The following is a 12,272-nucleotide window of genomic DNA, read 5'->3' as shown; positions in this document are numbered from 1 at the left end:
GTTTTAAAATATATTGTGATTTTTTCTTCTGTTCAGTTTTAATGTGATAGAATGGTTTTCAAGTTCTCTCTGAAAAAAATATTTTATTTCTTTCTTCTTTTCAACCTCTTTTTCTGCTACCCATAAAGTCATTTGATGTCAAATAAGTTCCAGCATAGCCCTAGGGATCAGCAACTTCTCCATCTTCACAGAACTCCTCCAGAGTGCGGGAGCTGCAGGTCTTACATGCTGTACTGTTCCTGATGATTTACCTGGCTGCCCTGATGGGGAATCTTCTCACAATTACTGCAATTATCAATGACGCACAGCTTCACTGTCCTATGTATTTTTTTCTGAGCAACCTATCCCTCCTGGATATCTGCACCATTACAGTCATGCTCCCAAAATTCATTGTGAATTCTTTGTCTGGCATTCATTCCCTGTCCCTCCTTGGCTGTGCTGCTCAGATCTTCTTTTTATCCTTTTTCCATCATAATAGCATGATGAGAAGTTAGTTGAAAAAACCAATGACTCCCTTGAAGTGATAATATGTATTTCAGTGGCTAAGTTTGAAATTAAAATCATAGAAAATATTGTAATTGGTTCAAGTCTGAGGGAAATAACTTGTGTGAATTTTAAAAATGCATCCACCTCAGGGGATTTTGGGTACTATTTAGCACATACCTATACTCCTCAATAGTGAATTATTTTTGCCTTTATATTTGTATGTCGTTTTCTTACATAGTAGATGCTTTTTAAATTATTATATATAAATTCACGTTTCTTAAGAACAGAAACCTTCTTTTACTGGAATTTATATTTACTTACTATTTAGCACAGCATCTCTTTTCTAGGAGGCAATTAATGAAAAATTGCTGAATTGATTATCTGGGAGAGAAAGAGAGATAGAGAAACAGAAACACACACACACACAGAGAGAGAAAAAAGATGATAGTATAGATGGATGAACAGAGAATAAAGCACTTATGGAGGGCTCTTTTTTGGTTGTTTAAAAAGCAAGAAATAGAGGAGTAAGGCATGGACTCTGCTGAGCTTCCTGAAATTCCCTTTCAAATAATTTTAAAATGATGCATACATTTGAGTTCTAGAGTGGTATGACCAATAGGAAGTCATGGTAAAAGACTTTTCCAGAGCAAAACTGGAAAATAGTCCAGCAGTCTGTGTCACTAGGGTGCTGATCAAGTCTGGAGGGGATTACAGTGCAGACTTTGGTAGAAAGTCAGCACTGGGCCATGGGAGTGGCTTTATTGCTTTTCCATTTTAGGATAAGAACTCACTATTTAAAAAAAAATTGAGAAAACTGGAAACATTGTCACAATAACTAGATATAAAGAGAAACCTTTCACATCAATATTGAGATGAAGTGAAAATGAGTACAATGATTTAGACATAAACAGTGATGTCATAAGCCATTTAAAGGAAAATATTTTACCTGTCAAATCTTTGGATAAAGAAAAAAATTTATAGAGAAATGAACTTGAGAACAATAGAGGATGTAAATGAATAATTTTAACTATAGTAAATAAAAAAACCTTTCACACAATTAAAACCAATGTAGTGAGAATTACAAGAAAAGCAGGAAACTGGAATATAAATTGTAAGCATTCTGTTAAAGGCTTCATTCCTCAAACAAGTAGAGAAAAGAGTCAAATTTCTGCTCTTTCCTTTATAGTAGCATGCTGAGAAGTTAGTTGATTAAATACAGTGATTCTCTTGAAGTGATGCTATGTATTTCAATGACAAAGTTTGAAATTACAGTCATATAAAATATTGTAATTGGTGCAAGTCCAAGAGAAATAACTCGTGTGAATTTTAAAAATGCATTCAATATGAAAAGTTCCATAGAAATAAAAATTTTTTCTATGAAGTAGTCATTCCAGTATTCAAATAGCTTACATGTTCACAAGAGAACCAAACGCTATTAATATTATTTCTTGTGAAGTTACAAAATAATATCACATAATTGATAAACTCATATACATATACATATAGTCCTCTCCATAAACATGTGATGATAGATGATAAGAGACAAAGATTATTACAAACTTTTTTCTTTACTAGCAAAAGACCTTATGAAATTGCTGACAATGTATATCAATTTAACATCTAAACAGATCAGATTACACAATTTAGTATAATATTTCTTTTTCCCAAAAGAAATCAGTAATTATATGATTCAATATTCCCAAATTCCTTGCATACAAATTTATGCCAATTATATATTTCTTCTCAAAAACACATATAAATTCTCAAGACTTGTTACAAAACTTTCAAAAGGTGACTAAATTACTCTCATTTAGCTCTCAGATAGTTTCTTTCTTTTCTTTTTTTGGGGGGGGTTAGGCAATGGGGTTAAGTGACTTGCCCAAGGTCACACAGTTGGGAAATTGTTAAGTGTCTGAGGTCATATTTGAACTCAGGTCCTCCTGACTCTAGGGCCTGTGCTCTATTCATTGTACCACCCAGCTGCCCTAATAGTTTCTTTTTTTTAAAACAGAAGGTGGTAATTTTCCTATCAAAGGCCTTCCAGTCTTCTTTTCAAAGACTCTTGAGGGCAGGAAATCTATTCGCAAAAGTTGCAACTTATAGGCTCAGATCCCAACTTCATTAATTACTTAAAATTAGATTTTTTTAAGTAATTAAATTCAAAACCCAAACTAAAATGAGTAACATTTAAGTGAGGAAACTAACTATTTCAGATCTGAATTACACACACACACACACACACACACACACACACACACACACACACAGACACACACACGCACAAAGAACAGAATCAACTCTTTCATATAAAGGTTTCGAATTTACCAAAGTGAGATTGATACCCTGCCTGGTACCAAATCTCAGAATATAGAAACATTTTCCCACCTTTCCAGGCCAATAGAGAGTTGTGAAAACGTCCCATTGATATTTAAATATACACACACAAACGCACACATATACACATATTTATTTATATTATTTTTTGTGAATGTACCAATTAAGATCAGTCAAAAAGACAACTTTTAGAATCAATCAGAATTTCATGAGGAACTTCATATATATTCATTAAGATTTTTGAAATGGCCAACCAATAGTTAACATTGAATGCATTCTTAAGTAACTTGCTAAAGTTCATATCTAGTTACTCTATTGCAGAGATATTAGTTATTAGCACAGGTTTCATTAAAAGATGAAATCTGAATTTCCTAGTCCCAGAAAAAGTGATCTTCTCCCTTTTTTCTTTAACCAATTGACCAGGAGAACCAATTGAGCTTTGAAATCAATATTCCCATTTCCCTTTCCTCCTCCCGAGGGTGGGACTTTCTCAGTCCAGCTAAAGGAGGCTAAGAAAATCATGGTCCCTGCCAATAATGGGGGTAAAACAAGTTTTGGGGGTTCTTACCCTTCCTGCATTGAAATATGCATTCCATCTGAGACATGGGTTTGAGTTTTGAAGCTCTAAAAAGGAAGATTTTCCTTGTCCTTTCCCTCCAAACCCCTGAGGGGTGGCAGAGAATGAGAGAGATTATTTTAAAGAGAAAGAGAGAGAGTTCCACCCAAAGATAATTTCCAGGAACTGAGGTGTTTTGCTTCTGTCAAATCTAATTCCTTCCAAGGGGCAAGTACAGGACAGCTCGGGGAGGACAATTGTTACTGGATTTTCCCCATATTTTAATTCTCCATCAATTTAGAGGTAGGTGAACACATCAGTTAGACACAGGCCAAACTTCCTTCCTTAACAACCCTCGCTCCACAGTAGGGTATAAACCAAACAAACCTCAGAACTGCCTTCCCTGGTAAATCTGAACAACAGGCAGACACACTAGGGCTATTAGAAAACACTACATGGGATCAGCTTAGCTGACTCCCCACAAAACAAACTTTTTCATTTTTTTTGGAAAAAGGGAAACACAAAAGGAAGTCCAATAATTTTCCTACTTTTGTAATAATCTAGGATCTTAAAAAATGGGGTGTGCTCATCGCCTATGGAACTTGATCCAATTTCCCAAATCTGGGCAGAGATTTTTATCCAACCTGGCTTGCCATTATGTAGCTGCTGGTTTCTTGATTTCAGTTCTGCCTACGAGGAATCATTATTGAGACTTGGGAAATCAAGGATGGAAATAAAACAAAATTTTACCAAAAGAAGTTAAAATACATTAGAAGAGATAGGCAGGGAGAAAGACAAAGAGAAATTAAAAAAACAGCCAAGCAGTGTTGGCTGGACCACAGGTTAGAGAAGACTGAGACCTACTATTTTCTATCTGCTGATTTCCTGGTTAATCTTGTTGGGGAAATCTCACTATTGTTGCAATTATCACTGTCCCACACTTTTGCTCTAATTTTTAGGTTTCTGATTAACTTCTGCTTATAGAATATCTGCAACATCTCAGCCATGCTTACAAACATTGAGGAGTCAGCTCATCTCCATCCTTAGCTGCATAGGTAAGGATTCTTCTTTCTCTTTTTTGAAGCTACAGTTTGTTTTGTGAAGGGTCATGTCTGTGACCTTTGTGGGTGTCCAATACATCTTATCATCACTACTCCCCCAACATATTCTTCTCTTTTCCTACCAGTCATGCTGCCTTTGTTCTCCCTCATGCCCTTATGTTGGATGTTTTCTCCCCTTCATTTTCCTCCCTCCATTTCCATTACACTTAACACATTGCCTGGTGTACAGCAGGCATTCAATAAATGTTTATTGATTCTTGACTTAGACCCTCTTGAACCGAGAGAGTCCTATTAACCTCTAATTTTATGGCTGACATTTTAATGAGCCTAAAGGGAGAAAGTTTTTCACCATGCTGTTTATGCAGTGAACTCTACCTAGCTAATATTTCTCAAGGGATGGACAAAGAGTTCATAGGAACAAAGGAGATGATGCTGTTTGCCTTCTATGCTCTGAAGATTTCATAGGAACTTCTCCAAATACACTGGCAATATATTTCACTAGTTCTTTACCATAAGAATTACCAAAAGTCTCCAGAATGTCTTCAGATTCAGAAGTTTAGATTTCACTGCTTTGGCATATTTTTGACTATGCCAGTGAGAATGGAATTAATTGATGTGGAAAGAAATCACCTCCAGATTATGTATAGAATTGTCAGAAGCTAGAGAAGCTAAAGACATTAACAACAAAGCTGAAATGTATGCACATCTGAACAATTATCTCAGGTATTTTCATTAAAATTGTGATTATTTTTCTTTGTGACTGGTCAGTTTGCTCAGGGGCTTAATATGTGAATTCAAAAGCATGGAGATGACCTCACTATAAATAAATCTTTTTTTGTGAGAGGTAGTTTGGCCTCATACTGTGGATAAATTGGTAGGTTGGAATAAAGTAAGGTGTTAGTCCAAGTTCTGCTCCTGGCTATAATCTATAATCTATTAGGTTTCTCTCTTAGATCATTTTCACTTCTTTCTGTATATATATATATATATATATATATATATATATATATATATATATATATATATATATATATATGTTATTTGTATATTCTTCTTTAGTCGACTTCTCTCCATTGACTGGAGTTCATGGAGATCAGGAACTGTTTTTGCCTTTCTTAGTAATTTCAATGTTTACACAGAGTCTGGGACATAACAAATACTTAAAAGATGGTTGTTGACTTACTGAGATTTCGCTATGGGTAAGCCTCATCCTCCTTGATTCCCCCTTCACATGTGCACTATAACATGTGCATAGTCTAATCTTTGTCATTTTGATGCTAATCTGTGATGTTTTAAATGATATCCTTTGTGAATCTCAAGAGCATTCTATAAATAGGTCAAATTTATTTTTCTGATCTATGATGACAGACCACAGTTTTATCTTCATTTAATTGCACAATGGTGTTACAGGTCACAAGGAGAATTCTGTAAGTGGGTCAATTCCTTTGTCCCTAGGTCTTTGTCCATAGATGATGAAGCACCCCAAAGATATCTGGGGGACATAGGAACTGTTTGTCAATTCTACCTTCACTGCTCTGTCTCCTCCAGTCCCTCATCTATAATTCAATATCGTTGCAGCAATGATAGATTGGACTTTTGAATAAATTCAATCGAAGGATTAGTGAATTTAGAAGCAGAAGACAGTTATTTTACCAGGACTTTCTCATTTCCAAACATGGAAAACTATGGTTAATCATTGCATGTCTCTGTTCTTCCTTTTACATGCAGGAATTGGATAATTTAGGTGTTCCTGTCTTCCAGGTTTGAGGTTCTGCTCCCAGCATCATGCTTGAAAGAGACACACATACAGGAATGACTGACTTTGTTGAGGACTTCAACAATTCCCTAGCAATTTTCTAAGACGTTGTTTGACCTTCAGAAACTCTGTTAATCAAAGGTCACTTTAGAATGACTTGAAGTAGATGCTAAATATCCTTGATTCTACTACCTAGAAAATAGACTTTTATAACTACAGGAAATAGAGGAAATTATATTCATTTCTCACTTCTAATTAAAAGTAGGAGTTTGCTGATGTGACCTGAAATCCTCTAAATGTTTGTTTTCTCCTGTTGCTCTGAGATGTTGAGATCTGTGACTTCTTTCTCAATTTAGGTTATTGAGCAGGAAAGAGATGCCCAGAGAACAGCAGTAAATGTTTTATTTACATGTATGTGTGTCCATGTGTATGTGTCTGTGTGTCTGTGATATGAATGGAGATAGGTGTATGTCAAAAGGAAATCTATATATGGCTGGAGGTGAGATCATGCTAGGTCAATGAATTCAAGGGCAACAAGTTTGGACAATATTCTCCAAAGGGCTGAAATGTGAGATTCAGTGCTGAATTATTTGGAAGACTGGAGCAGGAATTCTACTGTTCATTTGGTATTTCAAGACTGGTCAAAAGTTTCAAAAGAAACCGAGGTCTAGGTATTTGTGATTAAGGAGGATGGTGATTCACATGTATTTATCTGTCATCTATCTAACTATGTATCTCCATACCTCAGTCTCTCATCTTTCTATCTATCTATCTATCTATCTATCTATCTGCCTATTTCTGTCTTTCTATACATATCTGCACACACATACATGTGATAAACATTATTTGATGAATACAAAAAATTTTTATATGTCTATCTGTATATACTTAAACACCTGTATGGCTATAGATACATAAATACATAAATAAAGATATATCTGTATGGCACTCCATTAATGTATTTATTACTGTCTATGCATCCATATATTCACGTATTGATTCATTTTCTATTTCTTTACTTATACATCTATCTCTCTCTGTCTTACCCATCTGCATTGTTGACATTTGTCTCTCTCTAGGAAATCTCTATAGAAGTAAAATCTTGATGCCATTCTTCATTATTTCCATAGTCAATTACCTCATTGAGTAGTGTATCTTCATATAGCTGACTTGGAGAAATGAATTGCTTTCACACAATAAGAAAAAATATGTAGACATGGGCATCATAAATATTGGCACTGGTATTGGCAATGCATACTATATCATCCAAAGTGATAATTTTTACAAATTCTGGCCCTGATACCCATTGAAAGCAGGAATTGAGAGATAAGGAAATAACAGTTAAGATGAAATTTTTTGGAAATGGTAAAGTTATCATTAAAAATCATAGCTCTTGAATTCCCACTTCCATCATTTGATCACTGAATCAGAGGAAAGACATGTGCTAACCTTAGTCTAGTCATATCTAACTGAGGAATGATAATCTCTTAAGAACAAGGAGAAACACTTTTCATGTTAGTTACAGTAAAAATACTGAGAGAGTGAGGATAAGAAGTGTATCTTCAGCTAGAAATTCTTCAGTCTAAATGGAAACAAAAAGAATCCTGATCATCTTTCAAATTTTGAATCACACTTGGGGTCTCTGTTTTTTTTTTCAGAAAAAAGTCACTAATGCAGATAGCATTATCATGAATAGTTAATAATATGGGTAATAAAATGCTGCTCTTTTCCTTATGTGCAAACTCAGAATCTGAGCTCTTGACATGTCTGCTAAGTGCAAAAAAAAAAAAAAAACCCTCAACAAAACATGTAAATAGCAGAGCAAACAAACAAATTACTGGAAATACTTTAGTAGAGATGAAATTTCTAATCTGCTATAGTCTACTTAGTTAAATCCAGTTCTATAAATCTTAAAGAGCCTATATTGATCATTTGAATGTGGGATAGAATAATTGAGCAACTTTGTAGCACTAGAGAATGACAGTCCCGAAGTTAGTTCATTAGTTCATTTCTAGTTCAGACTCTTATTGTCTTTGTGATCCTGGACAAGTCCCCTAACTCTGTCTGCCTCAGTTTGTTCTCTGCAAAATGGGTAATCCTAGAATTTTTGGAAGCATTTTGACCTCCCCATTCCAACTGCACACTCTTCCTTCAGTGGCTTTTGCTTTAAAATGTAGAATGATTTTTCTTTTGGTCAGTTTTCATTGGATAGAATAATTTTCAAATTCTTTCTAAATGAGTATTTTACTTCTTTTGTCTTTTCATTACTTTTTTTCTGATACTCATAATGTTTTTTTGATGACTTAACAGGAATGAGCAACTTCTCCATCATCACAGAGTTCCTCCTCATGGAGTTCTCCAGCGTGCGGGAGCTGCAGGTCTTCCATGCTGTCGTCTTCCTGATGATTTACCTAGCTGCCCTGATGGGGAACCTTCTCACCATTGCTGCAATTATTACTGACTCACACCTTCACTCTCCTATGTATTTTTTTCTGAGTAATTTATCCTTCCTGGATATCTGCACCATCTCAGTCACTCTTCCTAAATTCATTGTGAATTCTTTGTCTGGGATTCATTCTCTGTCTGTCATTGGCTGTGCTATTCAAATCTTTTTCCTTGCCTTTTTTGCATCAGCCGAGTTTGCTTTGCTTGTGGTCATGTCCTATGACCGCTTTATGGCCATCTGCCACCCCCTCCACTATGGCATTATCATGAATCCCGCCCGTTGTCTCTGGGCAGCATCTGGTTCCTGGCTCAGTGGGCTTATTCATTCAGCTGCCCACATAGGTAACATGTTCCGCCAGCCCTTCAGAGGATCTAATGTGATTCACCAGTTTTTCTGTGATGGCACTCATGTATTCAAAGTCTTAACCTCTGATGTGTTTCATATTGAGTTTCTATTAGCTGTGGCAAGTTTAAGTGTTTTCTTGTTCTGCTTTGCCTTTTTAATTGCTTCATATGCTCGCATATTCTCCACTGCCCTCAAGATTCCTTCTGTGGAAGGGCGCTACAAGGCCGTTTCCACCTGCTCCCCTCAGCTGATTATCCTCCTGTTGTTTATCCTTTCAGTAGTGCTTACAGTCCTCACTGACAAATCTGACACGTCACCTGTCCAAAATCTTCTAATCGCATTGTCCTATACAGCATTGTCTCCACTGATGAACCCCATCATCTACAGCCTGAGGAACCGGAAGATTACAGTTGCCACGGGCAAGATGATCAGGAAGGCGATTTATTCCCTCTCCTGGAAAACATAAAAAAACCCCAAAATTGGAGACTATATATTTGCAATGTCAAATATGCAAAATGATGAATATATGAGGTAGCTTAAAGGAGAGAAATGAGGGACCTAAAACAAAACCACTCAAGAAATTGACCCTTTAGAATGAAACTTTATCTAGATGAAATAAATCCATTATTTATTTTAGCATAATATGAATCCATCCTTCTAGTGGTTGAGGTCTATGGTGAAACTGTCATGGTGCTGACCCATTGTCTTTGGGCAACCATGTCATCAGAAGAATCAATGGAACAATACTGGATCCCCTCAATAGCAGTAGATAATTTCGTCCAAAATTAGCCTTCAGGATAGCTACCCTGTTTCTACCTCCATTACAAATCCTGCCTTCTCACTTTTTTTACTTCCATTTATCATTTTGTTTTATTGTCCTTTTATTTATTAGCATATTGAAGATGTATTCATCTCTCCAAATACATATGTCAATATATACATATTTGAATATGTGTGTGTGTTTGTTCTAGTTTCTTTTTTTCAGATATAAACTCTTTGACCTACTTTTAACTGTTTTATAGATGAGAATATAGGCTCTTTGGCAACTATAGTCCCTTTATTTCTTTTTTGAGGTTATGATTTTGTACAAAATCTTTGTTCATCCCTCAAGATGAATTAGTCTTCTTTACACCTAATTTTTTACAATTCATATTTTTAGATTTGTTTATTATATTTATTTTCTATTATTTACATCAGCATTAATTTTTTAATTAATTTTTTATCTCTTCTAGTGGATTATCCTGTTCCTTTTACACTTGCATACTTCCAGGTAAGTAGATAAAAATATTGACTATGGAAGTGATCATATGTATTTCAGTTGATATGGTTTGGTGCTACAATGATACAAAATATTTTAATTGTCTCTAGTCCAAAGGTACTATCTGAGGTGAATTATAAAAGTGCAGCCCCTCAGGGGATTATTTATACTAACTAGAACCAAGCTATACTCCTTGATAGCAAATTCTGTTTTGCTTTTTTCTTTATAATTATAGGACAGTTTTTGCATACAATAACTTTTTCTTGAATTAATGTATTTAATTTGAAGCTTCTTGTGAAGAGAAGCCTTCTTTTACTTAACTTTATATTTACAGCAATATTTTTCATTTCTAGATATTTCAAGCAGTGTGTTCATATTTTTTTTAAAAGAAAGATTTATTTATTTTGAATTTTACAATTTTCCCCTAAGCTTGCTTCCCTCCCCCCACCCCCCAGAGAAGGCAGTCTGTTAGTCTTTACCTTGATTCCATGGAATAGAAAGATCTAAGATGAATGTGATGAGAGAGAAATCATATCCTTAAGGAAGAAAAGTAAAACATGAGAGATAGCAAAATTACATAATAAGATAATGAGTTTCTTCTAAATTGAAGGTAGCAGTCTTTGCTCTTTGTTCAAACTCCACAGTTCTTTCTCTGGATACCGATGGTATTCTCCATCTTAGATACCTCAAATTTGTGCCTGATTGTTGCATGCATGTGTTCATATTTTAAAGAAATTTATAGTCTTTGCTGGTGGCTGTCAGCTCACTGGTCAGGGACATGGCCACGTTGCAGAACATGTCCTGCTGGTACAGCCTCTTGATGTCTGTCTGGACCGACTCCATCACATCATCATCTAGGCCAGTGAATGGAGAAAGGAGAAGTGATGGAAGGAAGGATGGCAAAGGAGAGGGGAGGGAGGAAAGGAGAGAGAGAGAGAGAGAGAGAGAGAGAGAGAGAGAGAGAGAGAGAGAGAGAGAGAGAGAGAGAGAGGAAGAGACAAGGAAGGGGAGGTTAGGGGGAAATAGAGAGAAGAGGAGAAGGATGAAGTGTCAGAGAAGGAGAAAGTTAAGTGGGCTAGGATGCGGGTGGCACCTGCCTCCTCGTCATTTCTTACTATGCAATGGCATGCCGTCTTAATCATACACCATCTCTTATTGAGTCTTTCACCAATTGATGGACATCCTTATAGCTTCTAATTCTTTGTCTCCACAAAAGAACTGTTTCAAATATTTTAGTACCTCGAGATCCTTCCATTTTTCTCATACTAAGAAGTGATATTGCAACTTGTTTTTGTCTGGAACTTTTACCTCGGTCAGATTTTTCCAATGTTGCTTTCACTTCCATGAAACACTTATCTCACTCGTTCTTGTGTTCCGTCCCTCCAAATAATTCACTTAGAGTTTGTTCTATGTTGGCAATGTGTTTTTCCTATTACTTTTATAAGTATAGCCAATTTACAAAACAACAAATCAGGATCTTATCCGTGCTTTTTGAGGAGTAACTTAGCACACTGAAAATTTAGCAATTGGCCTTTTTAAGCCAGTTGGGACTCACATAAGTAGAGTCCTAAGAACATGTCTCCGTTTCCATTTCCACTTCCAGCCTCTCACACTATCATTCAATAGCTTCTCCTTTGAGGTTTATTAGAGAAATAATAATGATAATAAATCTAATATCTAATGAATGACTTGCTAATCCCCACAACAAAATCCTCCCTTTCTTAATGAGTTCAGTGCTAGAGCCACGGTCTTTTATCTCTAACTCTTGTGTTTAGAGTAGAAGCATTTAATGTACATGTTGATATTCTCCAAAGAATCTTCATTTTTCAGTCCTTCAGATTGCACAGTCCCTATGACTAATTTTTTCATTCCAACTTAGTTATAAAGATTGTTTATACCCTTTATTTTGCCATCATGTGCCAGAGTGTTATTTCCATGAGCAGGATCTCCAATTATCCTTTTTTATTACCATTTTTTCAGCCAAGCCTTCACTAAGCTTGGAAACTCTTTTATTATTGCCATGATCTCAA

At 35.6% G+C, this 12,272-nt stretch overlaps 1 protein-coding gene across 1 annotated transcript; it reads left to right on the top strand.

Moving 5' to 3' along the window:
- The first annotated feature begins 5,632 nt into the window (after positions 1–5,632).
- LOC141519476 (olfactory receptor 14I1-like) lies at positions 5,633–11,100 on the top strand. The gene is made up of 4 exons (XM_074231712.1): positions 5,633–5,636; positions 8,504–9,403; positions 10,217–10,254; positions 10,975–11,100. Exons 1-4 carry the CDS (start codon positions 5,633–5,635, stop codon positions 11,098–11,100), a joined length of 1,068 nt encoding a protein of 355 aa, XP_074087813.1.
- The last annotated feature ends 1,172 nt before the right edge of the window (positions 11,101–12,272 follow it).

Source organism: Macrotis lagotis, chromosome 3 (genome assembly GCF_037893015.1).
Source record: "Macrotis lagotis isolate mMagLag1 chromosome 3, bilby.v1.9.chrom.fasta, whole genome shotgun sequence".
In the NCBI taxonomy this organism is placed as follows: Eukaryota; Metazoa; Chordata; class Mammalia; order Peramelemorphia; family Peramelidae; genus Macrotis; species Macrotis lagotis.
The sequence above is the reverse complement of the archived record's forward strand: the minus strand, read 5'-3'. Positions and strand labels throughout refer to the sequence as shown.